Source organism: Leucopleurus acutus (genome assembly GCF_964270905.1).
Source record: "Leucopleurus acutus genome assembly, chromosome: 8".
NCBI classification, from domain to species: domain Eukaryota; kingdom Metazoa; phylum Chordata; class Mammalia; order Artiodactyla; family Delphinidae; genus Leucopleurus; species Leucopleurus acutus.
In genome coordinates, this window is record NC_139151.1 from 10,336,115 (window position 1) to 10,364,076 (window position 27,962).

A 27,962-nucleotide genomic window follows, 5' to 3' on the forward strand; every position below is an offset into this window, starting at 1 on the left:
TTCATGTGCAAAGTGTCTCAGACGGTTGTCTCCCTTGACTAAGCTGGTTCCTCGCTGAGAGGAAATGAGGCTGGCCGCCAGAGTGCTTGGATATAGGTGCTCGCGACCCATAGTAGTACCGTGGTTAGACCCTACAATTCTTACATGGCTAGTGCATTCACTCTCTCAAACCCTGGAGGCCCTAGAACACACCCTGATTCATCCTAGAAATCAAATGACAGCTCTAAGGGAAGGGGTTAGAGCCACAGACCTGACTTGCTTACAATCGCTAAAGAGGTTTAACAAGATCAAAAACGCTCCCACCCTGACGAATAAACAATGTGCTCTTAGGGCACAGAGGAAAAATAGGGCTTTAGGCACTAAAAAGTGACACTTCACCCAGATCCAGCCTGGGAAAAGACCAGAGAGAAGGGGGGGGAGGGGGGGGAAAGTAAGAAATCCCCAGCCCTTATTGGGTCCACACCCCACGCAGGGTAGAGAAAGGTACAGGGGCTGATGGAGGAGAATGCCCTTCAGAACACAGGCCCTCAGGAGCCTGTGGCTACGAAGCCCAAACCCTCCAGCGCAGCCTCCCCAGCTGTCCCGCCGTCCTCTGCATCTGACTCGCAGTGCACGGTCCACATACAGGGGGCGGCCTCATACGGTAGAGTTTAGCTTGTGCCCTGCTTCTGATGCTTCCTTGTTCCCAAGAGAACACTTGGGGAAGTGCTGGGTGGGGAAGAAAAGATTCTCGTTTATTTTGGAAACAAATCAAAAGGGGATTAGGGAGTGAAGCACCTTAAGCGATGCCCCCTTGAGACTTCTTTTCACGACCCCAGGGTCTTCACGGGCATAGCTCTGGCTCCACGTCTCCCTTCTCAGAGCCAAGAATGGCCAGCGAGGGAAAGGGCGGGGACGAGAGGACGGAGAGGAAGAGGTTCAGGGGAGGTGGGTGCTGAGAGGGGGTCCCTGCCCTCCTGGCCCCTCCGCCGGCCAGCACAGGGGGCGGGCCCGCTCCTTCTCCCTGGTACATAGGCATCATCTCTTTTTAAAATCTGTATATAATATATATATTTATATTCTCTCTCTATTTATACATATATATTTATATGGTCTATGTACATGTATTGCACAGGCCTCCTGCAGCTGCCCCCGCTCCTGCCTTGTCAGTGATAGCGGTTCCTCTTCTCTTCACTTTCTGATGTGTAGTCACGGGCCCTGATGCCGTTCTGAAGATTGATGAGGGAGTCCTTCATCTGTAAGACAGGGAAGCCCGCCCCAGCCCGGGTTTGTGCCCTCAGTGGGCTCCTCCATTCAGCAGCGCCCACCACACCCACGTCTGGCAGGTCCCCCCGCCAGGCCGGGCAGCTAAAGGCAGCAGGCTCCCGAAACAAGGGTCGCTCTCAAGGGACACAGTCTCAGGTTGAAGGGGGACGGCCGATCGAGCACTGGGAACCCCTGGGCTAAGCGGTGCTGTGTCTCCATGACTTGTGGTCCTTGTTTCACGAAATTAAGAATTCTCTCGAACGTTCCGTTGCTATCAGGACCCGCGTCCGACACCACTGATCGGTCTACTCACTCGGCTTGGTTTCCCTGTGACCCTGAATACACTGTCCTCCTCTCCTGGTACCTTTGCCACACTGTTCCCCCAGCTCAGACTCCTCTCTTGCCCATTCAACCTCACCCATCTACTATCAAGGCCCAGAACAAGTCCAAACTTTCTCTGGCTCACAGCCATCTCTCTCTCTCCTGGCCTTTCATGGACCCCTCACTAGGGCTCTGCGCTGCAGTCATCTTTAATGGCTTTGTTTCAGCTGTGTTGGGACTGCACTGTCTTATCCTTACCTTGTACACCCCAGGTGCCAAGCAGAAAACTGAGTAGGCTCCTAGCTGTACCCATGTCATTGAATTAACTGAATCTTAACTGAATTTCTTAACCTTCTTTAAGAAATAGATACATCCCACATCACGGGATGGAGTTTACATGGGACAATTCCAGTGGAAGAATCCTACCCTGGTTCTAGGTAAGCTGCCTTGTTAACACAGGACGGTTAACATTTCACAGGTAAACAGTTACGGATTTTGAGAACCTCTGATCTCTCGGCCTAATCTGTCACTTTCTTCTCTTTAGTTCTTCGATATCAGGAGGGATGAGGGGCCCATTAATGTTCTTTTAAAGGGGACAGAACGATGGGAATTCCCTGGCGGTCCAGTGGTTAGGACTACGGCGCTTTCAGTGGCAGGACCTGGGTTCAATCCCTGGTCGGGGAACTAAGATCCCACAAGCCACGCAGCGTGGCACGCCCCCGCACCCCCAATCCCCAAAAAAGGGGGAAAAGAAAAACGAACAACAAAATCAAGGGAACGGAACGAGACACCGATCTTAATGCTTGTAGAGTCGAGTCTACGAGGCTACAGGTCTGCCTGCCCCAAGCTCCTTCTGAAGGAGACCCACCCTGAATAGAATTCCACAGCTGGAAGGGGACCGGGTCATCCAGTCCAACTGCCCCCCGCCTTTAATTCGTAAGTCCCTCACCCCACATCATCACATCGCCCTCTGAGCACTTTCAGTCCTTCAAAGTAGCCCGTTCCATTGCTGGACTGCTCCACCCATAAGGAGTGTGCTTTTCGATGATGACTCAAAAATCCGATTCCCTGTAACTTCTGGCCCTAGTTCAGTCCCCTGGAGGTTCACAGCAGTCTAACCCTTCTTCTAGATGTCAGACCCCAGCGTCTGAAGACTGTCCTGTGCTGCTCACCCACGCGTCTTCCCTGCCCCTGAGCACATCTTTACTTCTCTCAAGCCTTCCTGATAGGCCAGAGCTTCCAACTCCTTGCTGTGTTGTCTGCCCTCCTTTGGTTAAAAAAAAAAAAAATGCCCTCCCTAAACGTGGCTCCAATGTTACGCATGACACTCTAAACCCATTAAACTGGATCATGATAGCTGCATTAAAATTCTCTCTCCTTAACTTAGAGCTAAGAAACCAAACCATGAAGGGGAAGTAAAGTTGAATATTAACGAGCGCCTCCCGCGGGCCATCAGACCAAATGCGACAGCAATTTCACGAAGCAATGGTTACAATTCCAATTTTATACATGAAGGAACCGAAGGTCCCTAATACTAAACCCCTTGCTCGAGGTCACAAAACTGGTCAGTGGCAAGATTAAGATTCCACCTCAGTCTGATAAAATGAAGCTGACTATTGATTTTGCCCCAGAACGACTTTCTTAAAAAGACGCATCTAGTTTTTCAGAAAGAAAACCGTACCAGGAAGAAGACGTTATGAAAAGGAGACACAGTACCAGCCATCTTCCCAGACTCTCAGCACAGCCCCTGGGGAGGGGCCACGGCCTGGGCGTTGGGTGTCGTGTGCATGTGTTGAGGGCAGGAGGTGGGGGAGGGGAGCACACGTCAAAAGGAGTTAGAAACACACGCCCTCCGGGAAGATCAATCTCTGCGAAAAGGGGGTTATCATCTCTTTCAAGGCCTGTCAGATGGCTATGGGTTACCAAGAAGAAAAATTAGCTCTCCTTCCATCTAACCTACAGTTTTCCTACTGCAAATCCAGTGTGTTATTTCACTGACATAATTTTGGGGAATACACGGGTGTCTCCCACAGCTCACTCAGGGGTGGCTTTAACAATGGATGGCCTGGGGGAAGAACGAATGCGGGGAGGGCATCTGGTGGACGATGGTGGAGATGGCGCTCTCCTCAGAGCACAGGGCAGGGGTCCCATCTCCGTGAGACCAGGGCAAGGAGGGACGGTGGGGGCATCTCACCTGGTCAAGAAGCATCACTGAGGACTTGATGATCTCCCTCCATTTTTGGAGCTCGGTATCGTGGTACTTTTGCTGGGACTCTAAGAGCTGGGCCCACTCTGTCTGAGACTGGGGTAACCTGTGGGGTAGAAGAAGGGGTACCCCAGCAGCTGGAGTTATGGCCCGTCGACTGTCCTATGCGCCCAGACCCCTACAGGACAGAGAGCCACATCAGAGCGCTCTGTCCTTTGCTCAGTGCCCTGGTTCCCCTGTGCCCCAAATCAGAAGCAGACTGAAACTACAGGGACAGTTTTCAGAGCCTGCCTAGGCACTCATCCCAGAGGGTTATCCGCCGGCCAAGGGCAGCAGGAGCCGGGACACAGTACTGGCTGGGGTGAAGGTGGGAGCAAGGGGGAGAGGCCAGGATTACCTGTCCTGGAGCCTCAGACCCTGCCAGGCAGTGAGGGTCTGGGTGGTATATTCCAACATCCAGAGTTTGTAGAAGAGCATCATGTTGAGGACGACCAGCAGCACCAGACTAAGAAGACGACAAGGGGGAAAGCGAGAGCCATGAGCCGGCGTCTGGGGGAGCCCCTCCCTCTCAGAGCCGGGCACTCCCCCGCCCAGGGGCCGCTGTCCTTGACCACTGGGTCACCCGACGCGTCACAGGGAGTGGTTAAGTGAGCCAGAGGGATGCAGCGGAGGCGGGGGGCGTGGGGAGGGGAAGAGAGAGAGAGAGAGAGAAAAGCAGTGTCATCTGGAGGGGCCAGGAAAGGGCCATGGAGAGGCGTGTGGGGTGAACGCAACAGAAGGGAGAGACATACAAGTCACCCGGAACCTGGGTGCTGGGGGAAGTGAGGTAAGATGGAGAGGAAAAGAGATGATGGGGTAAAAGAGGTAGTCACAGAGTCAGCACCTGAAACAGATCCCAGTGCGAGCAAGGAAGAAAAACAGGGAGGAGGCAGAGGTTAGAAACAGGCTCATGTGGGGAAGGGGAAGCCCGCTCAACCCGAGGCAGAGAGAAAGTGAGCGTCCACGACAAAGAAAGGGCAGGAGCAGAGACACAGCAGGATGGGGACATCTAGCAGGAAGGAAGGGGGGCGCGGGGAGCAACTGTACACAGACTCTTAGCACTTCAAGGGTGATCAGTCGAGACAAGGTTCCTCCTACAAACCCAAACCGGGGGAGGAATTCCAGTGGGATTCCCAGCTCTGCCCCTGATACGCCTCCCAGATGTTAGCACAACTGCCCGAGAGCTGCCGTCTCCTCCGTGCACCTGCCACAGCCCTGCACGGGGCACGAGGACCAGTCGAGGCTTCTCAGGGATGGGCTGGAAGTGCTCAGAGTCAGGGAGGTGGCAGGAAAACTAGGGGCTGGGGGACCCAGTGGGGAATGATGAAGAGTCACTGAGGCCTGTGGGAATTCTCTTCTCTTGGCCTCAGTGTCCTAAAGATCATTTTATAACAGAGGTTCATGGGATGGAGAGATGAAAGCTCTGGGAAAGAGAGGACGCAGACACGCAGAACTGGGCACAAAGCCTGGCTCACTGCTAAAACATCTCAACTTTCCATCAAGTTTCCTAGCTTCACTGAAAGCCAGTTCCTTCAACAGGACAATAATACCTACCCTGCTGAGGTTGTTATGTGCATGGAAGGAATGTATGTGAAGCCCTCCACAAGGAGCAGTTATTTTCATGAAAGGAGGAAGTACAGACACACAGGAAAAAGAATGACAAAAATGGGAAGATAAAACAAATAGATGGAAAAAAGACCAACAAAGAAAGAAAACCTATACTAAGCCTCTGACCTTTCAAAGTGTGTGCTGCATGTGGTGTGTGGTGTGTGTGGTGTGTGTTACTGTGTTTCTCACCTGGGCTTCCAGCACTATGGGAGGCGGCATTCCTTAGAGCAGCAGCTGTAAATCCCTGGGGCTACTCAGCTGTGTTCTCGGGGCTCTCCTGAGTTTTCCACGAGAACTTCTTAATGCTGTATTGAATTTCAATGATACCACCTTTAATTGCATCAGGACGCCTGGACCACCTGAATGCCACTTCCTCAGAGTGTGCTGCACACAATCTTAGTACTTGCATTTGGGTTTGTGTTTACAGTCCTGTCTGTACTCAGTGGAGGTCAAGGGACACCCTTGCCTGCTTCCCGAGTGAAGGCTTGGGGGTGGTCTAAACAGAGAAGAGGTGGGAGGCTGGGGTCACCACAGGGCAGGCTTATGGCAGCCGGGGCCTCTAAGACGCAGGGCAACCTGCACTGTACCAGAAGGTTCCACTCACAGGCTGGGAGCAGACCCAACGCCTGGACCTTCTAGGGTTGAATGACGAGGCCCAATTATCCTAAACGAACAAAGCGCCAGCGTTTGTTAATATGCTATAAAATTTACTCAGGCCACTGGCCTTCTCTACTAAATAATGACAAAACACAGAGAGAGCTTGAACAACTAACCCAAGGTTAGAGTTCTCTGTTGACCAAAACCAACATCAGAGATTTAGTTTTAACAATGGATGAATCACATTAAAACGATGCTGCTAAACGTGAATTCTGCTGGCTTTACGGTTGTCCTTGTGTTTAATTGTGTAAAAATATGTTGGCTTCTTATGCCATAGTCAGAAGACTTTTGCATCTACTTTTATGTTACATATTCAGGTAAGGTTAGCAAAAGAGCCCCCCTCGTGACCCTCAAAGGCCCCTCTCCCTGCGTGGTCCCCAGGTCTGTCCTCAGCCCATTTCCTTTCTCACGCTCCATACTCTCCTCCGATGATCACTCTCATTCCCACCATGGCTCTAACGCTACTGACAGTTAAATCTGTAACTGCAGCCTGAACTTCCCTCCTAAGCTCCAGGTCCACATCAAGAAATATCTGTCACATCCGCCTGAACAATCTATGGCAGCTCAGAGACATCGGGAACTGACGGCATCTTCTGTGACAACTTTCCTCTAAGTTCCAGGTTTCTGTCCATGACACAACCATCTACAGGCACGCAGATCGGGAAGGCCTCTTCCTTCGCTACGTAACCAGGTGTAAGGAGCCTTCACCTTCTGGGCCCTCTCAGCCCCAGGAGGCCCTCATCTCAGTGTGACAGCCCCTCCCGCCGAGATCACTGCCGTTTACTCCTGTTGGCCCCCACTGCCTCCAGTCTGTTCTTGTCTAGCCCATGCCCCATACTGCCATCTGAGTGATATATATATATTTTTTTAAGTGTAAATCCAACCATGTCAGTCCAGGGCTTCCTTCCCAGATTCCTGTGGGCAGAGCTGTGCCCCTGCTTCTGCAATCCTGAACAATACTTTAGTGAAGGCATGAAGGGCTGGGGGTGGGGTGGGAGTCACAGAAGCAGGACAAAGCTACGCACAGTCTAACGCCTGGTGCACACCTGGTAGAGCCAGCGTCTGGGCAGCTCCTGAGCACCCCCCAAGCTATGCCGCCACGTCTCACAGCACAGCCCAGGCAGGAAGGGCTGGGCAGCCAGGCAGTGGGCCCGGCCAAGCGGAGGCGCTGTCTGTACTTAGCTGTCCAAGCTGCTCCTACTCAAGGTTTACAAAGGTCCTGGGCAGGCTCTGGGCTCACACTTCAGAAGCTGTCCTCCCAGCTTACACCCTCATGTTTCTCAACGAACTTGCTCCCTGGCCCAGCATCTTTCTGTGCAAGTTACTGAGCCCACAGCTTTACAGCATTATGGCAGTGATTATACACGGCTTATATTAAAATAAGCATACACTTTTCCTGGACTCTAGTCATCGATTGTGTCCGGCCACCCTGCCAAAGGGTGGGCCCCGTAGGTGCACAGTCCCGACGCCTGGCACAGAGCAGACACCCAGAACATCTGTCACAAACAAATGAATGGGCTCCTAAAATGCTCTGTGGCATCTCTATGTTAGCATTTATTCAACAGTGTAGCAACTGTGAATCTCCTGTCTGTCTGACCCACTTGAAACTGAGCTCCTGAAGGGCATGGAGGCTGCATGCAGCATTTTCTTCTGAATCCTGAGGGCCTAGCACACAGTAAGTGCTGAGTAAAACAGAGATAAAGCAGCAAGGGCGAGGAAGGACAGACAGAGCAACCGACCTGGAGAGGGACTAGAGGGGAAGGCAAAAAGCAGGGCGGCAGCGACGGTGTTCGGATGCCTGAGGAAGACGGACGGGGAGGAGGCGGCAGGCCAGAAAGGAAGGCGGCGGGGGCAGGGCGGGGGAGGAGACCCGGGGTCCCTTACACACAGCTGATGACCAGCAGTAGCTTGGACACACTCTGCAGGTGGAAACCATTGGGGCTGTCCTCGGGGATGTGCCGTGTCTGCGTGGAACCTGTGGGGAGAAGGAAAGAGGTTGTCACCACGTGGTCCGCCAGCCCACCAACGACCGATGTGATGCTGGTCACACACAGAACTGCCCGTGACACTGTCGTGGCAACGATGCGAGATGTGGACCTGGCCCTCAGGGAAGGGAAGCTCCTGGAGAGCAAGGGGGACAGGAAAGTGACCGAACAAATGAGAAAGTCACCTGACCTCTGTAGCTAGGACATGCAAGTGCAGGACAAAGCGACCTGCAGCCGTGGAAGGGAAACAGCACTGGGCTGGGACCAGAGACAGCTTTCAGCTCTGGCTTCATCCATAACTGGCCGTAATCCACTGAGGGTCAGTTTATTCGAATGCAAAGTTAGCCAGGAGTCCTGTATGTAAAACTCACGAACAACGTGGGAGCGCCCTGGCTGAAGCCAGGGGAGGGACAAGGAAGGCTGGCGCCCTCCTCCTTCCCCTGCCCTGCCCCACCCAAATCTGATGAACATCCGGGGAAGTGCAGAGCACAGCCTGAAAATCCCTTGCTGCATGTTTCCGCGACCGAGCAAAGACAGGAGGTTGTGAATGGCTGGATGGGACAAGGGAGCCCCACTGCCTGGCAGGGGGCCAAGGAGGGGGCTGCCTCGCACTCCCTGACCTTTGTGTCATGCGGTAGCCCTGGGGGCTGAGCTTCCGCTTCTCGCTGGAGCATGTCCCAAGAGCTCGGAAGCTGCAGGCCTGAGCCGAGGCATGCAGGGAGCCATGGAGCTCAGGGAACATGGAGGCAGAAACCCAAAGGCAACTTCTGTCCAGCAGAGCACACAGCGGGGTTCAGCAAGGGCTGAGGAGCTTAAGGGCAAAGGGAAATGGCAGAGCATCCGGAGCCTCAGATGTAACGAGTCGTGAGCCAATTATACACAGTCCACGCCAGGCTGCAAAAGGAGCACGCCTGTGCGCCCGGCGTAGGCACGCAGCTCCCGCCCACAGCCCTGAGCCACGCCTCCCCGGCCTCCACCCGCGCACACCTGCCACGTGCTTGATCCTGTGGCCCACATCTTCATCGGTGGGTGTGGTCACGGGGCTCATCACCTCTTCCAGGTGGGGCACCCGCAGGTGGGCATGGGGACGCTTCCTCCTCCGCACCGACGGGGCCTTACTGGCCTTCTCCTTGGGAGACTGTCTGTGCAGCTCAGCCAGGTAGGCACTCTCCGTTTTGGTCAGCTCGCTCTCTGTCAGGGTCAAAAGGCCACATCAGAGGACATCCGCCCCTACCTCCAACCCAGCACACTGGCCTCCAAAAGCAGCTGTCTACTCCTAGCCGAACCTTCTCTAAGGGGACCGTTTTCCCCTATTGTACTCTGGGACGTTGCCTGGGAGGGCGGGGATCCCTCAGGGATGCCCGTGAGCCCCAGGAAATACTCCTGGGACCCAGCCCAGCCCCAAACCCTCTCTGGGTCGTTCAACAGTGCGTAGAGACAAAGGCTCCCAACGTGCCCCCTCACGTATGCAATCTGGGGCACGTCGCGTTTCCCAGTGGACGCCTTCTCGGGCTACTTCCTTCTCATAACAGCATCACCACCAGTGAGTCTGGATCTCAGGCTCATTTTGGGGGGGTCATGGATCCCTTCATGACGACGATCTCATGAAGGTCACAGTCAGGGCCTCTTCAACGTGCATACGTTCACACACGTGCTGAACTTCGTATCCGTTTCTGGGGCAGACTCAGGGACCCCGTGAAGCCCGCTCACTGCCCCCGTCTCTCCCCGTGCCCCGTGCCTCTCAGGCCCTGAACGGTGACAGCGGAACGGTTCACCCAGCACCAGGGACGGTGCTCACCCAAGTGGCGGAAGTAGTCCTCCAGCCCACTCCAGAAGTTCTTCTCGATGAACGTTTTCACCAGTCCCCAGGGCTGTTTTCGATAGCGCAGCTCTGTGGAGACCCTGAGAAACAAGCCACAGACAAGATCAGCCGTTTGCTAGGCGACCTTCCTCTGCTGGGAAAAGGAAACTTCAGGTTTAAGGCCGAAGCAGCTTCACATGGGTGCTGCCCTTTACAAGTTAAAAAAGCCCCTTCACCTCCACATCACCTGACCTCCCTGGCCACCCCCTGAGGTAGGTGAAGCTAGTGGATTTACCCTCCTTTCATAGAAGAGAAAACTGAGTCTTAGAATTTGTAAGCAGACCAAAGATTAACAAGAAGGGCTCTGACTCCAAGCCCACAGCTCGCTCATGATGCCACTCGGCCTCATCCCAGGAGGGCTCCGGATGGCGGGCAGCCTGCCGGCCCCAGGGCCCTTCTCTCCTTCTCCAGAGACTTTTAGCCCCGGGCAGGCTCTCGGGCTTCGCGGCTTCCACCTTTAAGGGCTTCATCAGCTCCTGGCCTGGCCCCTGCCTCTCCACCCTCCCCGGGACCTCGCCAGCTCCTGCTCTGTCCCCAGCACTCTGTCCCCGTCATGGGCACCTCCGCTGTCCCGTCCCTGCAGCATCACCTTCTGCTGCTGCACAGTCACGCTGCTCTGCCTCTCCTGAAGGTGCACTTTCATCGGTTACCACATGCTCCCAGTTTACGCTCCCCACGTTCAAGGCTCCCTGCTCTGCCCTCAGGAGGAAGAAGGGACCTCACCCCCAACCCTGGTCCGACGTGTGTGTGTCCACGGCCACGTCACCCCCACCCAGCAACTCTTCCCTGGGTTGAAGGTGGGCACCTCTCTGTAAAGGTCTGTCTGGGGTCAACCAACTACCTCTGCATGAGCGGGACAGAAGGGACATCCAATTGGAAGACCCTCCAAGGAAGCTGGAAGCGAGGAACACAGATGCTGCAGGGGAGGGACAGCGGGGCAGGGGGGAGAAGAGAGAGAAGGGAGGGAGTGGGGGGGGAGGGAGGAGAAAAGGAAGGAAGGGAGAGAGGGAAGGAGGGAGTAGGAGAGGGGCGGGGAGGGACAAGGAGTTGCTCAGAGAGAAGCACCGAAACCAAAAAAATGTTTCAAACAGGAGAAAGCGGGGCTTCCCTGGTGGCGCAGTGGTTGAGAGTCCGCCTGCCGATGCAGGGGACACGGGTTCGTGCCCCGGTCCGGGAAGATCCCACATGCCGCGGAGCGGCTGGGCCCGTGAGCCATGGCCGCTGAGCCTGCGCGTCCAGAGCCTGTGCTCCGCAGCGGGAGAGGCCACAGCAGTGAGAGGCCCGTGTACCGCAAAAAAAAAAAGAGAGAGAAAGCTTCGTCCCTTTTCAAGGTGTGGGTACTCAGATCTTCCCGATTCCCCAGAGACCTCTCGCAGCCTTTCACCAAACTCCTATTTTATTTGAACGCGAGTGAATTTCTGCTCCGTATAACCAGAAGAACTGGCTCTAAGGTACAGGTACACGATCGGTTATTTTCAAATGGGTGTGTGTCTTGGCTTTTCAGTCAGACTACAAGCTTCGCAGAATGTTAGGGTCTAAATTTCTTCCTTCCTTGAATGCACGTCACAGTGCCCAGGACAGGACTCGACCCACAAACGGCATCTAACTAATCATTCAATCAACCTTTTCTGACTCTGCTGTGTGCAGGCCCCGTGCTGGGTGCTGGGAACACAGTGGTGTGTGGACTGGGACTCCTGCCGGCCAGGATGGCCGGAGCTGCCACCCAGGGAGACACATGTGCAGGAACTCGCAACAAGCCCAGCACCCAGCAGGGTGGGAAGGGCAGAGACTTGCTTTTCTAAGACCTGGATTTCAGCACTTTTGACTCTTGGAAAAGTTATTGAGCTTGTATGACCCTCAGCTTTCTTATCTGAAAAGTGAGGATAAACCCACCTCCTTGGGTTATTCTAAACAACCAGCTCTTGGAGGTGAAGTACCTACACAGTATCTTATAAACTGCAGACAACCACTAAAAAGCAGTGGTTGTAAAAGTTTTACTAAAGAGACACACAGAGGGGTAAAGGGAACACGTGGTGGAGAGAAGCATGAACCGTCAGGATGGCGGGGGGGCGTCTCGGAGGCTCCGGAGAGGAGACAGAATAAAGGCTGAGGCAGCAGCCGGTACACCCAGCCTCCCCCTCGTCCCCAGCAGCACATCCACGCTTTCTGCTGCAAGCTCCCCCAGGTGCACAAGGAACTTGCTCCGCACCCGCTCGGCCGTAGAGACAGCACCTGAGTCGACTCTTGTTCCGGGCCACGCGGGTGAGAGTGTAGCGGTTGATGGTGTAGAAGTAGTCGTGATACGGCACGTCGTGCGTGAGGACCTCGGCGTCGACCACGTAGCACTCGCTCTCCTGGCTCGCCTTGTACATGGTCTGTGGGGAGGAAAGGGTCGTGGGACGAGGCTGACGAGCAGCAAGACGGGAAGAGCTCCTCCTTCCTAACGTCCCCAGCCCACCCCCAACTTCTGAACGGGGACCCCGAACCACGGGAAATGGCAGCATCTAAGCATGTCAAATGCCGCCGTTTCAGGGCTAAACAACACCGTCACCCAGACACTCCTTGCTGACGTCTCTCCTGAATCCTCCACGACAGAACAGAGGCTTCTCCAGCCCGCCCTTACTGGCCTCTGCCCGGGGCTCACCTGTGTCTCCCTGACAGTGGCAGTTTTGGGAGCCAGAGGGTTGGTGAGGGTGATGGTGTAAAGAATCACTCGGCTCTGGTTTCCATTGTCTTCCTTCTTCCACGGATGGAAGATGATATCTGAGGGGAGAGAGGGGCCGTGGGATGACGGAGGGAGAGAGGCGTGCCATCCCCACATCTGAACGTCCCCTCCAGTGCCCTCCTCTTGACCGTACTGACTGCCGACTGGCCCCCAAAAGGAAGCCAACGGGAGCCTGAGGGCCGGGGGAGGAGGGTGAGAGGAGGGGGCGTCAAAGCAGAAAGAAGCTCATTGTAGCATGGCCGAAATCCTACACAGGGCTCCAGAATGTTGATTGTTCCGGGGCTCGGGCAGGAGGTCCTGGGGCCACCTACGGGGGAGCTGGCAACACTGGAGTTACTGTGATGAGGGCCCGGGATCCTTGGGACCAAGCCCTCTGCTCCGAGGCATGACCTCCCCGTGCCTTCGGCTCTCCCCTCCTCCTGGCAGAGGGCTTCGCCGATGCCCAAGGGCTCTTCCACAGACCCGGACCCCGAGCAGCCCTGCCGGTCCCTGCGGTGCGGCAGGGGCAAGAGGCACACAGGTGCCAAGCATCAACTCTGAGAGCTTGAGGTATGAGTCCCAGCTGGGCCCCTTCCTAGTAGCTGCATGACCTTGGGCGTCTAATAATGGTCTGAGTTTCAGCATCCTCACTGGTACCGTGGGGATCACAACCCCAGCACACAGGGCAGGCTGGAGGACTGAATGAGACAGTGTAATGTGCCTGGCGGACAGCAGGTGCCGACAGGACGTGGTGGCTGCTACTCTCTACTAGACGGTGAGCCCTGGCGGATCCTGTTCACCGCCGAGCCTTTGGGGCCGGCACCAAGGGTCTGGGCACCACGGGTGAGCGTACAGCCGCGGTGGCGCGGGGAGGAGTAGCCCGCAGGGCGTGAGGCCACAAAGGGGGCGCCCCGGGCCATCAGGCGGCCTGGAAAAGGAGGGCGCTTGGGAGGAGAGGAAAGGAGCGGGGACAGAGCGGGAAGGGGTGGGAGGCACCAGCCCCGGGAGGGACGGACCTGAGAAGCGTCGCTGTTCCATGAAGTCCCGCTGGAAGGGCGAGTCGGTGAACAGGAGGTCGTACAGCTTGTCCACGCTGAAGTTGAAGACTTCATTCACGTACTGCCGGCCACTCAGGTCCTCATAGAAGGCCTGGACCTCCCCTGCAGAGAGGATGAGGAGGGAGACAGGGAAGGTGAGGGACACCTCAGGGACACCCCCAGAGCACCCTCTGTGGCTAATGTGGGAACGGCCACCAAGGCTCAAAGGAGGCCGTGGGGTGGGGCAGCGGGGCCCTGGCCTCCGCCGTCCGTGGCTTTGCGTCAGCCGGCCTCCTTCCTCAGCGGGCGTGCACGTTATGGACTCTATAGCTTTACAAAGGGTTTGGGAATGTGCTATTTGCCTTTACACGCTCAAGCCTTCCTAATTAAAGTGATCTTAGACCAAAGTCTAAATAGATGACTACTTCCTGGGCTTGCCGGAACCCAGAGGATCAGTTATCAAGAGTCTGTAAATTAAACCACAATTGACAGCAAATGTCATCGCAACCCATGGCACTGGTGTGTCCAGGGACGCTGATGAATCTGTTTTTACAAAAGCTTCTGAGGCTGGTCTGGTCTGCAGGGCCGTGATCTCTGCACAAGGTCTGCTCTCCTTCCATAAGGCAGCCTATGCCCCCTTCAAAAAATTTCTTTTTCTACAGGAGAGAGTTTCTGAGTACAGGTGAGTTGCTCAAACCCCGGCATTCCTCTTGAGCCCTCGGCACCCCACAGGCCCTAATTACTGCCCCTGCGGGGCTGTTATCTGATCTCAAGAAGAACGCTGCCATTTCTGGCATTCCTGTGACGCTGAGAAGGCCAGAGGGGAATTCACGAGCATCCTGGAGCGTCCGTGCACATGACTGCAGGATCAGGACTGTGGCGCACAGCTCGGGCGCACTTCTCAGTTTACACGACGGCACCCCGGTTCTTAGGCGGTGCCCACCTGCGCAGTCCTTTGCACCGAACCCTGCACCCCAAATGGCAGTGGGCAAGCCCACCACAGGTGAGAATACCCCTACAGGTGACTCGCAGGAGACCGTCCACAGGTGGGTAAGTGAGCAGTGTCTGCACAGCCTTGCAAGTCAGAACCCACCACCAACTCAAAGGAGGTAAGCCATCAACCATACTCCTGAACACTGAGGATCTGGCCTGGAATGTCAGAGGCAGCGAGTTCCCGAGGGAGGGCTAGACGCCAGCCCTACACAGGAGGGAAGTAAGAAACTACCCACTTAGAAGTATGAGAGAGAAGGGCGGTCTCCTCAGTCTGTCTGACCAGGCAACAGTCTAGGTCCGAAATCCCCATGCTGGAGCCACCGAAGCAAGCGTCTGTTAAAACGTGTTTCCAGGGCCAGCGGACTAGCACTTTGCTTGTGGCGTATACGCGTAAACACTGCGAGGGGCAGAGCTGCAGGGCACGCCGGTGCCAACAGGGGGCACATGGAGTGACGGACTAAATGGCAGACAACCTAAGACAACACCGTAAAGCAATCATACTCCAAGAAAGATGTTTAAAAGAAAAAAAAAAAAAGACAAAGACAAATATAAAATGACAAGGATACTACGGTGAGTGCCTGCAAAAAGGGATGTTTGCTAATAACAAGTGCACCTTTTTTAAAAGAGCTGTTTTACCCACCCACCCTTCCGCCAGGAACCCAGACTGACTCCAGCCTCCATATGGGAACATCCGTTAAGCCTTCAAAATGTGTGGAGACAGGAAGTGCCCCCGCTGCCAGACGCCCACCTTCGTCGTGGGTGTCGGAAGAGTCACTGAGCTCGGTGGGGATGTCCTCGTTGTCGTTGAAGTCTAGCGAAGGGGAGTTCACGGGCGCGATGATCTCAATCTTCTCCCCGATGATGCTGTCGATGGCGAGCTCCTTCTCCAGGGACCCGTCGCCCTCCAGCACCTCCTCCTCCAGGGGCAGGCCGTCAAACTGGGGTGGGGACAGAGCGGTCAGCCTGGTCTACTCTCCAAGAGGGAGTCAGAGAGCTGGCCGCGGGAGCCCGCACGTTCAGAACGCAGCTGCTCGGGGGCTGGGCTGTGGGGGTCAGGGGTCTCCCCAGCTCTGCCGGGGAGGACAGGACACAGCACAGGGCCCTACCCTTCTCCTGACACCAAGCCCCACGCGTGGGCAGAGGCAGCTCCGTAGTCCAGCTCCTCTCCTGGGGCCAGGCCTCCACCGTCCTGTAACGACGTGGGCCTGCCTCCAACTAGTGCCCTGTTTTCTGAGAGGTTCAAAAGGCTTCCTAAGCAGTTTTTGATTCATACTCCCATTAGCCCTGGGAGGGAATGGGTACAACTCTTTACATTTTAAAGTCAACCTCTGAGACAGAAAATGGAGATGGGCATCAAATGGATGACGCTTTCATTCTAAGGCCAAGTGGTCTGACCCCGAAGCCACTGGAATACAAGGCTCCCTTTTCTGGGAACCCTTTCTTCTACCTGCCAGCTCACACCCAGACACTTCCCTCACCAAGCTTCTATCCCCTCTACAACCAAGTCCCAGAGGACAGAGTCCTTCTTATACATTTCTGTCTCTTCTGCAAAGCCTAGCACAGCAGGAAGATACACCGGAGTGTCGACACCAGGAGCTCCATCACGATTTCCGGAATGAATGAACAGAGAGCAGTTCTGCAGTCCTCTCTGCATGTACAACTTTGACTTTAGATCGAGACAGTGAAAAAACAAAGACCTGGAATAGTTCTCTACCAGTGGGTGGATCACAGCAGCCCACCCAGAGCAAAGCTCACACAGCGGACTTGAAATGGTTCTCATCTGCTCCGAAGCCAAACAAAACCTGGAACCCAAAGCACCAAGAACCCAGCTGTGGATTCTACACTCATCTGAATGCAGAGTTCCTCTGCCCCGGATGCCGGCCTGCGTAAACCGACCACAGTGGAACCACCTCCCCTCCACCTGCTCCCCAGGTTGGGGTCCCGTGGAGTTAACAAGGCTGGGAAACACCGCCACTGGATTGGGTGGAAGCAAAGGGCTCCCCGCCCGTACCGAGACGGGCGCTTCGCTGCTCCCCGTGGATGTCAGCGTGCTGTTGGTGATGGACTTCTTGGGCAGCTGTGGGCTGGCATCCGGCTTGGTCTCTATGCTGCTTTTGGAGGAGCTGTCATTCACTTCATTCTCCTCTACAGGGATCTCCTCACAGTAGCTGAAAAGAGACAGTGTGAACCCACGTTAGCCTCAGTGGCCAAGACGGCAGGCTCACAAGAAACTCACACCCACCGATCCATCCAAAACTATGGGCTTTCCTGCTTCTTTGCTCTGTGTGTGACCTTCCGCAAACCTCTCGCTGCCCCTGAACTGCTCTCCTAAAACCTCCTTCCCACCTGACACCCCCTCCCCATGGTAAAATTCTGTCCCCAAACTCACCTTTTCTAGGCACCCTCCTTAGATTTATCCCCACCTAAGTGAGAAAACTGTCTTAAACTTTCTTTTTCCATTGGCTTCCCATCCCACCCCAACCTGACCATGTGAATCAAACATCCGGGCTCCGAGCATACATCTGATTTCCCACAGTGACCAGGACAGGACTCTGGACATGAGTGCCCTTCGAGGGGACCTGCCCAGATTCTGGATCATAACTAGCAAACTTCTCTGCATTGCACACCTGAGGAAAAACCCTCCTTGAGATAAAGGCAGGTGCCCTTCTGCGGACAACTTCAGGGATGCCATCGGAGCCTCCCCCAAGGGAGAAATCGTCATCACTGTCGTCATCAGCGTCTAATTTATACTTTACATGTGACCTCATCTGGACGCATAACAACTCTGAGTAAATCATTCCATGTGTTTCAGAGATTATCAAGTAGATATTCACAGAGGCTAAGTGATAACTACTATTAAGTGTCAGAAGTGGTACCTGAGCCCTGGGCTATGCACCACACGTTTGACGTTCTTTCCTTGCTGTCCATTCCTCTTGCCTCTCACATGACCACCAAGCCTCTACCTTCCAACCTCAAGCATACTGTATCAGTCTGCAGTCTCATCTGTCTTAGCCTGCCAACAGCACGTGGTGCAGCGACAGCCCCTTCCCTTGGCTTCCAGGATATGAAAACTCTCCTAGCGTTCCTCCTCCCTCACTGAATGTTCTTTTGTGATTTCTTTTGCTGCCTCTTTCTCTTGTTGAGTGTTCCCAGGCCCAGTCCCTGAGCTTCTTCTCATGTTAATTCAGTCACCTGGTGGTCTCTGCCACTAGTAACCCCCAAGGTTATGTCCCTAGCCCAGACCTCCCGGTGAACTCCACACTCACACACACAGATGCTTATGTGACCTCTCCACGTGGCTAACAGTCATCTCAAACTCAACTCGCCTAAAATCAAGCTTCTGACCTTCCCCCGCATCTGCTCTGCTTACAGTATTGTCCATCTCAGTTCAGAACAACCCTATCCTTCCTGCTGGTACATCCTTAAAGCCACCTTTGGATCCTTTCTGGGCCATCAGCAAATCCTTCAAAATATGTCTGGTTCTATCTTCCAAATATATTCAGAAACTAACCACTTACTGCTGTTTCTACTGCTACCTTCCTGGTCCAAACCACCATCACCTCTCACCTAAATGATCTAAATGATTCGGCAGCCTCTTAGCCAGCCTGCCCTGGCTCCCCTTCACTCTATCTTCAACCCAGGAGCCAGAGTGATGTTAAAATGTTATGTCAGATCTCATCAATTATCCATTCAGAGCCTTCCCTGGCTTCTCATCCCCCTCTGAGGAAAAGCCAATCATCACGCTGACCCAGCAGCCCTGAGTCCAGCCCGACCTCCCCGACCTCCCCGCTTCCCACCTGCCCTTTGCTTGCTGGCCCAGCTGCCGCTTCCATTCCCTCCGCCTGGGAGGGGCCCCCCGGGGCCTCCCTCACTCCGCCAGGGCCTTACTTAGACGCCATTCCCCAGCCGCCCGCACCCCTCTGGAGAGGCTTCCCCGGGCAGCCTGCCCTCTGCCTCGCTCACCCCATCGTGTTGAAGTCGTCGTCGGGGGGCACGTAGTCCTCGTCGTCGCTGGTCAGGCCCAGCTCGTTCCCGTAGCACTGGTGAACGAAGTGCCAGAGCTCCTTGGGGCACAGGGGCTGCAGGGGCGGCAGACGGGCTCTGACCCTCCCTCCTCAGGACCCCACTCTCCACAGAGGCACTGAGCTGAGCTGGACGCCCCCAAGGGTAGGAGAAGCCAAACTCCAGGCAGCGCCTCCACAACAACCCCACCCCCCGCTCTTCTGATCTCAGCAAGACGCCCATCTTCCCCCTAAGAATACGGCTTTTAGTAAAGCCAGGAGCTTGGCCTGTTCCCTCAACTCAGGTCTGCACGGTGGGACCAACGGGCCCTTGAGGATGGCAACCGCCCGCCTCCCGCTCCTGTGGGTGAGGTCCGGCATTCAGCGGCACAAACCAAAACTCCTCTGGGGCCAAAGTGATCACAGAGCTTCTGACTCGGACTCAGAATGAGCACCAGAGGCCCCTGGGCCAGTCTCGCCCACGCTGCGGAAACCTCCTTATACTAACAGTGGTCACACAGGTCCTCACGGACCTGACCCAAGATGGATCAGGTCCAAGAATGAGGTGTGACCTCAAAGGTGGCCCATTCCACCGTTGGGCAGTTCCTGTGCTTGGAAAGAAGTCTACATTCTCACAGTTTCAGGGGCCTCAAAGGTCACTGCATCCAGCCCTCTCTTCACTACTTGAATACTTCCTCCTTTATTCTTAATTACAATCAGTCTGCCTACAGTTCTATGTATTAGTTCCATAAGGAGTTTTTCTCATTTCACTGCGTGTCTACATGTCCTCCTCAAAAGCACTGTCCTAAGAAGAGTTAGCTCTCATTGAGGTTCAGAGTTTTGGAAAAGAGGCAACAGAATGTCAAAGAATGAAGGTCAAAGGTGGAGACCATGGATGAGTCCAAGGTTGGGAGGAGGGAGAGAAGGTGGGAGGGATAAGTATGTGAAAAAGAGAAGCGTTAAGAAAAACAGAAGCAGGGACTTCCCGGTGGTGCGGTGGTGAAGAATCCGCCTGCCAATGCAGGGGACACGGGTTCGAGCCCTGGTCCAGGAAGACCCCACGTGCCGCGGAGCAACTAAGCCTGTGCACCACAACTACTGAGCCTGCGTTCTAGAGCCCGTAAGCCACAACTACTGAGCCTGCATGCCACAACTACTGAAGCCCACCTGCCTAGAGCCTGTGCTCCACAACAAAGAGAGCCGCCGCAGTGAGAAGCCCTCGCACCGCAACGAAGAGTAGCCCCCGCTCGCCACAGCTAGAGAAAACCCAAGCACAGCAACAAAGACCCAATGCAGCCAAAAATAAATGAATAAATGAATTTACATAAAAAAAGAAAATCAAACTTAAAGAATGTTCCCACCAACGGATTTGATAAGGAGTTTGAGCTTTCTCTGACCCCATCCTTTCGAGGTATGGGTTAAGAAGCACGCAGCTGGCAGGATGCCATGAGCCAGGTCTCCACGTTCCTGGCTAAGGAGAACTGCCTGGAATGGCATAGTCGGGGCTCTCTGTGAGCTGGAGAACTGCCTGGAATGGCCTAGTCGGGGCTCTCTGTGAGCCGGAAGGGTCTGGCGTGGCAGCTCTCTGTGCTGGCCGCACCCCCCCACCCCCCGCCCCAGTGCCAGAGGGAGGCACCTGCTTCTGTACCTGGACCTCCTCCCTCCTCCCAGCAGCCTTTACATACACCATCCACCCTGCCCGGGACACATCCGCGTCTCTGCCAATCCACGCCCTCCCCTTCTCCACAATTCACCTGCTCCACGCAGCCTTCCCTGACCAGCCCCACCAGGCTCAGCTTGTCTGACCACAGCCAGGCCAAACACAAAAAGCAGACCCTGCTCATCAGGCAGAATTCTGATGTGATTTTGTGAGAGTTTTTGCGAACCACATGGATGACCCTCTGTCTTAGTTAGAAATGACAGTGGTTGTGAGCTGAAAATTCAGACCTGCCAATGGAGACTCAAACGCATTTCTCAGTTTACCGTTACCCATGGCTAATAAAGGTAGACGATCAACTCAGGATAAGTTACCGGGATTTATACGAAGGCTACAGACTTCCAGGTTAGAAGAAACTCTAAATAACAAATCTATTTAATTTTCTTTAGACAGTAATAAGTTTGGGCTAGAGTCAAGGTGGATACACACATAAATTTAAATACATACAAGTCATATATATAATTGTAATTACAATATTATATAATTATATTACATAATTGTTCCCCCAGGTCTCCTTCCCTGGCTGGGAGGCTGTTTCTCAACACCCCCGGCATCTGCGTGCACAGGCTGCACAGCCACGTCTCCATCTGCATCTCCCACAGTGTCCCCTTCATCCAGGTGATCAACCGGTGGCTGTGTTAACTCTATCTTCCTATTTTCTGCATTTCCTTAAAACTTATTCTATTGAAGTATAGCTGGCTCACAATGTTGTGTTCATTTCTGCTGTACAGTAAAGTGATTCAGTTATACGTATACATATGTATATAGATTCAGTTATATACATATATACATACCTATGCTTTCTTTTTCATATTCTTTTCCGCATGGTTCATCACAGGATATTGAATATAGTTCCCTGTGCTATACAGCAGGACCTTGTTGTTTATCCATTCTGTATACAAGACTTTGCATCTGCTAATCCCAAACTCCCAGTCCTATTTTCCGTATTTTTGATGCTCTAGCATCTGAGGCCTTGCTGACTGGGGAAGGCCTGCCCCTTGCAGGGCTAGCTAATTCCTAGAGATAGAACTCACCCTGCCAGGGAGACTACCTTCCCTATGTAAACCGGCCAAGCCAAAGCCCACACATCGAACCACCTCGTTTTTCTAGCTCTTACATGCCAGGCCAATACTCTCTCGCGCTCATTACCCCGGGACAGTCTCTCTGGAGACGGTCTCTCTACCCTGAAGCCCAGTGAAACATTCAAACTAGCCAGTCCAGTGAGCGGCCTGGCCAGCTCCCCCCGCCTCACTCATCCTTTCCCATGAAAACCTGCAATGAAGGCTCTTGCCCCGCTTCCCCCTCGCTCTCCCTGCCTCCTGTCTGACCTCGAGCTTCCCCGTGTGGCCCTGGCTGGCATGCTGGAACCTCTGCTTCTAGGGATCTGTGAGTATAAAAACCTCTTCCTTCATGACAGTCATTTCTGTGTCTGGGCGTCTTACCGCGCCTGATTGAAACAAACCCTGGTGCGTTTTAAAACAGCGGGAGTGCACTGCCGTGTCAACAGGGCCTTGCTCCAGGCAGCAGTGAAGCTGTTCACATAAGAGGATGTGCTACTCTCAGCACCTGGGTCACCAGCAGTGGAGGATACGTTACCGCGAGCCTGGAGGACTTCCAGAACCAGGGGAGGCATGGGCTTCTTTGGAGCAGGCCAATGTCACAGCAAGAGCAATCACTCCAGTGGACCCCCACCCAAGCGGAAAGAACATTCCAGGTGGGTGTGCATCCTGAGGCTGAAGGAGCTGGGCGGGACTCACCTTTTCCAGGAGAGCGTTCTGCCAGAGCCGGAACATCATCATATATGTCCTATCCCGGGCCCCAAATGAAGTGAAAAAGTGCTGGATTGAACGAGAAAATGGCAAGAAACGTCTGTTAAGACTTACAATATAGTGAATGGAGACACGGTACTCCTTCCTTTAAGAAAGGCTCCTGAGTCCATCCTCAAATACAGCGGACTCTCAGTCACCCGTGATCACAGCACAGGGGCTCTGTAGTGAACGGGGTCAGCACACCAGGGACCAGGGCCCTGGGACCTGAGTCCGCACTGTCTCCATGTCCTTCAATGTCCACCCACACTTTCGTCAGTGGTTCTCTTTCTGGTTTGAAGTTCTCACCTCCATAAAAAACTTCCTGCGCCTACGTACACGGACTGGGCGAGTGGTGAGCTGGGAACCAGCCCAAGGGAAGGAGAAGGCAAACCCACTAACCCACTCACCCTTTGATTCATCAATTCAGCAAATACTTGAATATTAGTGTGTGCACTCTTCTACACGTACACACACTAATACGTGTGCACACACTCTTCTACATGTTTTGGGCACAGTAACAAACAAAACAGAAAGCTCTTATGGAGCTTACACATTCGTGGGGACCTTTTATAATGTGCGGGAAGAAAGCGACAGAAAACCAGATTTTACTGAACACATTCCAGGTGCTTCACAAATGCTCCTTCATCTAAACCACACAGAAGCTTTGGGAAATAAACATAACTGCTAATCCTTAATAAAGAGAAACCGGCTGGTGAGGTTAGGTGACCTCTGTAAGCACAAAGCTGCTTCGTGCCAGAAACAGAATTCAAAGCAAAGGCTATCGGACCCCTGAGCCTCAGGGTTCTTGCCTCTGAAGTGCCTGAGTTCAAGGGCACTGCAGACCTGCGTTCAGTCCAGCCCTAGCCCCGAAGCTACCAGTCTTCAGGCTCTGGTTAAAGGGCAAAGATCACAGTGTTTCCTCCGCTCTCAATTTTATCTACCACACACATTTTCCCCATGCTGACGATACGGACAGTCTGTCTCCTGTCAGACTCCTCACCCCTCTCGATGAGCTGTCCTGCTATAGGATGATACGGCTGACATTTGTATAGCACTTGGCAATTTAGTGTTTTCAAGTGTGTGAGGTCATTTCAGACTGTTAAACAGGCATTGCCGGCTCCGTTTTACATTTACAAACTGGGGCTCAGAGAGGTTACATAATGTACCTACAGCCACGGGACTCTAATTCAGGTGTTCTGGCTCCAAGTCCAATGTTCTGCCACTCCACCTCGCCCCCTGCTCAGACCCCAAGCGCCCTGCACACCACGGAGGTGGCTCCCGTAATCTGCATCACCTTACCACCTCTCACCCCAATCCTACTGGCCTCCATGTTCGTGCAACTGAAGGGCAGAAATCCAGCAGTAGGGGGACTGGGGTTTGGGGGAACAGAAAGTCCAGGATCAGGCTCTACTAACCTTTTCCGAGTCCGTGCAAACTTGGATGGCATTGGGAATGAGGCGGGCTGTTTTTTCTTTAGTCATGGAGCAGATGTCTTTCAAACGAACGGTCAGCTGGCATCCGCACAGAAACAGAGAATGGATAACAAGCAAGAAGAGGCATATTAATAGTGTCAGGCAAAGAGTGTTCACGGGGCAGCAGTTCGGACAGAGGAAGTCAGATCACAGGCTGCATACTTCTAAACCCGGAAGGGACCTCCTTAGGGATCACCTGGTTTGGCCCCTTATTTCAGACGCCACACGGCGAGCCTCGCCCAAGGTTCTCTTGATTCTTGGTCCAACGAGCTTTGCTTTCTCATTTCTACACAGCCTGATAAATGTGCAGAGGTCCCATCACGATTTGCCACTTACAGAAACACAGAACACTGGCACTGGATGGGACCTTAGAGTCATCTAGTCTGTCTTTTCTCACTTTATTTTATAAGATTAGGAAACAAGGCAAATAAAGGACTAGCCTAAAGTCACACAGCTACTGGCTGCAGAACCAGAAAGTACAAGCCTGTTCTCTTGAGTCCCAAGGCCAGTGCCCGTTTTACCCTACACTTCTGCCTCCGTGGTGACTCCTGCCAAATATTTACCTGCACTTCCCCAAAATCAAATGCTCACCCGAGGAGGAGGGAGGGGAAGGCATGGTAGAGAGATCCATCCTTCAAGATTCAGGCACGTGCTTTTGTGAATTATGCAAAGGCTTGGGCAGAGTTTGAAACCAACCAAAGGACAAAAGTGAGGGCAGCTTCCGCAGCCACAGCCCAGGGGGACAGCCCCGGGGAACAAGCCCCAGGTCTTTACCAGAGTTTCCCAGCGGAAGATGTTGCTGTAGAAGCAGATCCAGTTTTCAGAGAGGTAGAGTCGGCCCTGAAGAAGAATGTCTCTTTGGAGTGCACAGGAGTAATCTGTGGTAGAATGGGGGACGGAGCTCAGGGACAGGGAGCGTTCTCGGCAAACCAGTACCATCAGGCAAGCCATCCCCCAGCAGCCCCGGGAAGCCCAACTGCCCACCATGGACTAGGTGTGTGAAACACTAGTCTAGCAGCCAAGGGAGTCCCTGGCATCTCCTGATCAGGCAGGAGAAGGATGTGAACTACGTTAGAGGACGAAAAGGCCGATATAATTCAACCAACGCCCCTCCCCCTCCACAACTTCCCCAGCCCCTCCTCCGCCGGGCCATCTGCAGGGACAAGAGTGGCAGCGATGCCTCCCAGGCCGGGCTCTCTGGAGGCCATCATGCAAGTGGGGCTCAGCCCTGAGTCCCCACCGCTGGGGCCAGCTCCCTGGACATCCTCGCTCCCTATTCCCAGACAGATGCTCTTACTTGGGGAACCTGTACTCAGAAGCAGCCTGATTGCCTTCCTGCCCCCACACGCAGGTCACCCAGCTCACCAACGATGAGGCGCTCCGTGTCTGGAAGTTGCTTAAAGAGCTTTCTGAAGTCTTCATTTCTCTGCTTGTAAGTGGGGCTTAACACCTGCGTGACAATGGCCAAGGTTAGCAGGATGTTCCCAGGTTCACGGGCTGGGGAGGAAGGTGTGGGAGGAGGACCTGCTTGCATGTTTCAAGGCAAAGCTGAGGCTCTGTTGCGCCAGAGACCCCAGGAGTCAGGCAAAGGGGGCTTGGTATGGAAAAACATGGTGGAGAGAATTTGATGCTGCAGAAGGCTTTATACCCAGTGTCCATCAGTGAGAAAATGTCAAACATACTAAGCAGGGCCCACACAACATCCCAAGTGGACAAAGGGAGGAGGGACAGCCCTGGGCTATTGCTGTTCTGCCTCTGACAGCAGGAAGCACCACGGTGACAGTGAAGCAGGCCCAAGGGGACTAAGGGGACCAAGGGGACCCCCACCCCCACCCCCCGGCAGGACCCAGGATATGACGGTGCCCAGTGTAGCCCTCAGAAGAAGCTGTCATTACGAGTAACACAGTTAGCACTTGGCTGTGTCTGAACTTCATGATTGGAAAAAAGAAATCATGAAACATAAGACTAGTACAATGTTATGTCAATTATAGCTCAATAAAACTGGTGGGGGTGGAGCGAGGAATTACACCTTTACAAAGAGTGGACTAAGAAAAAAACCCCCATAAAACTAGTACTAGGGCTTCCCTGGTGTCACAGTGGATGAGAGTCTGCCCGCCGACGTAGGGGACACGGGTTCGTGCCCCGGTCCGGGAAGACCCCACATGCCGCGGAGCGGCTGGGCCCGTAAGCCATGGCCGCTGAGCCTGCGCACCTGGAGCCTGTGCTCCGCAGCGGGAGAGGCCACAACAGTGAGAGGTCCGCGTACCGCAAAACAAACAAACAAACAAACTAGTACTTAAAAAAAAAAGCACACAAGTAGGGAATTTAAAAGCGTATCTTGCGGGCTTCCCTGGTGGTGCAGTGGTTAAGAATCCGCCTGCCAATGCAGGGGACACGGGTTTGAGCCCTGGTCTGGGAAGATCCCACGTGCCGCGGAGCAACAAAGCCCATGCGCCACAACTACTGAGCCTGCGCGCCTAGAGCCCGTGCTCCGCAACAAGAGAAGCCACCGCAATGAGAAGCCCACGCACCACAACGAAGAGTAGCCCCCGCTCGCCGCAACTAGAGAAAGCCCACGCGCAGCAACAAAGACCCAAGGCAGCCAAAAATAAATAAATAAATAAATAAAAACAAAAAAACATATCTGGCAACTTGAGGTACCCAAACTTCACTCCCTCACCATCCCTTAGAAGACTATCTAATCCAAACCTTACGTTACCAATGAGGAAACTAAGCCCGGAGAGAAGTCCCTGCCCAAAGTCCTCTGGCTGGTCAGTTAGCAGAAGTCTCGATCCGTGGTTCTGTGCTCACCTCCCACCATCACCTGTGCTGCCAGACACCCCTGAACCCACACCTAGCGTTTCGGTGCCTCAGTGAAAACTCAAACCCATCAACTGCCTTAATGAATCCTTCTTGGAAATTCCATGAACCAGTTGAACAGACAGGAATCCTGCTCTTTCCAAGCTTACAATCAATCGTGTGCCCGGAAGTGAAAGGCACCCAAGGATGATACACGAAGACAAGCGCACAACCTGGGAAGGGCCAGGCCTCGTGACAGAGACATGTGCACTCCACCCAGGTGACTTGTTGACCTACTTATGCCAGGAACACACGCAGGTAGACAAACCGTCGTGCTGTTGCTGACAGATGGGTCTTGGCCACTTACGCTTTCTCGCCCACTTGCCTGGGAATCCACTGGCATACAGCTGGAGTTCACAATGGAGTGAACTCTGCACTGTTCGTTTCTTGGCTTTCTGCAAAGCTAGCGGCCCGTGAGACAGCTGAGGCTGCGGCCTGACCACCCTGGCAGCAGGCACTGACTACCTCAGCTCGGTGACTACCTGTGCCAGAGGGAACAGGAGGATTTCAGGAAGTTGGAGGAGAGAAAACAGCATGACCTCAGTTTGAGGGAGGTTTTCCAGGTAAGAGAGAAAGAAGAGGAGTGCTTTCAACGACTTTGTCCATAGTTAATTTGACATTTAAACTCTTGTTTTGGCTTATTTATTTATAAAATGAGTTTTGTATGTGCAAGTGGACCCTCTGCTACCTTCCCCAAAGCAACAGATATGCTGTAGAATCCCAAACTTCAGAACTCACCGACCGTATGTTTGAACCAAGTATCGGGGTCATTGGGAGGGAATGTCTGGAAGCCAGCCCAGCCCGTGACTTCTACGGCTAGAAAAGACCTCAGAAGACAACATTCCTCGGACCCATCAAACTGATACTGAGGTATCCAATCTCAGTGGCCCCCTGGCCTCACAGAACAGAGTCCACACACTGAAAACCCTTGTCTGAGCACCTGACTGTCAGGAAGTTCCTAATTATGTCTAACCGACCTTGCAGAGCTAACATGGAGTGAGATATGACCCTGCATCAAACACTATCATAAGCCCTTCACCACATCCTCTCACCTGACCACAGGGTCGTTTTTACGATCCCGTTTTAGACGCGAGGAAGCTGAGGCGCAGAGAGGTTAAGCAACTTGCCCAAGGCACGTGGTTACTAAATGCAAGTGTGGAATATGAACCGGGCGGGCAGTGTGGTCCACAGCTCTGGGTCTGAGCCACCACTCTGCACTGCCTCAGGATCCTTGCGCCAAGAAGGAAACAACAGGGATGCCCCAGCTGAGCACACCCTCTTGTGGATGAGGTGTTCACTTACGCGTGGGGCCCCCACTAGCCTTCCATGCCTGCAACTGGGGCTTTTTTGGGGCGGGGGTATAGTTTCAGTTTTGCAAGTTCTGGAAATTGGGTGTACAACAATGTGAACATACTTAACACTACTGAAATATATATTTAGAAATACCTA

General features: G+C 53.8%; 1 protein-coding gene across 4 annotated transcripts in view; it reads right to left on the reverse strand.

Moving 5' to 3' along the window:
• Nucleotides 1-561: 561 nt before the first annotated feature.
• GRAMD1B (GRAM domain containing 1B) overlaps nucleotides 562-27,962 on the reverse strand; it is a gene marked incomplete at its 5' end in the record, with an annotated part of 186,030 nt that continues 158,629 nt past the window's right edge. For all 4 annotated transcript variants that reach the window (XM_082844285.1, XM_082844284.1, XM_082844282.1 and 1 more), the window contains 16 exons: nucleotides 562-1,235; nucleotides 3,761-3,878; nucleotides 4,170-4,277; nucleotides 7,961-8,051; nucleotides 9,049-9,252; nucleotides 9,860-9,963; nucleotides 12,155-12,297; nucleotides 12,567-12,685; nucleotides 13,643-13,786; nucleotides 15,405-15,594; nucleotides 16,668-16,824; nucleotides 18,620-18,735; nucleotides 22,132-22,212; nucleotides 23,598-23,693; nucleotides 24,429-24,532; nucleotides 25,020-25,104. In XM_082844285.1, coding sequence (XP_082700411.1) covers nucleotides 1,146-1,235; nucleotides 3,761-3,878; nucleotides 4,170-4,277; nucleotides 7,961-8,051; nucleotides 9,049-9,252; nucleotides 9,860-9,963; nucleotides 12,155-12,297; nucleotides 12,567-12,685; nucleotides 13,643-13,786; nucleotides 15,405-15,594; nucleotides 16,668-16,824; nucleotides 18,620-18,735; nucleotides 22,132-22,212; nucleotides 23,598-23,693; nucleotides 24,429-24,532; nucleotides 25,020-25,104 — 1,950 coding nt within the window. In that variant the 3' untranslated portion in view covers nucleotides 562-1,145. The remainder of the gene's footprint in view (nucleotides 1,236-3,760; nucleotides 3,879-4,169; nucleotides 4,278-7,960; nucleotides 8,052-9,048; nucleotides 9,253-9,859; nucleotides 9,964-12,154; nucleotides 12,298-12,566; nucleotides 12,686-13,642; nucleotides 13,787-15,404; nucleotides 15,595-16,667; nucleotides 16,825-18,619; nucleotides 18,736-22,131; nucleotides 22,213-23,597; nucleotides 23,694-24,428; nucleotides 24,533-25,019; nucleotides 25,105-27,962) is intronic.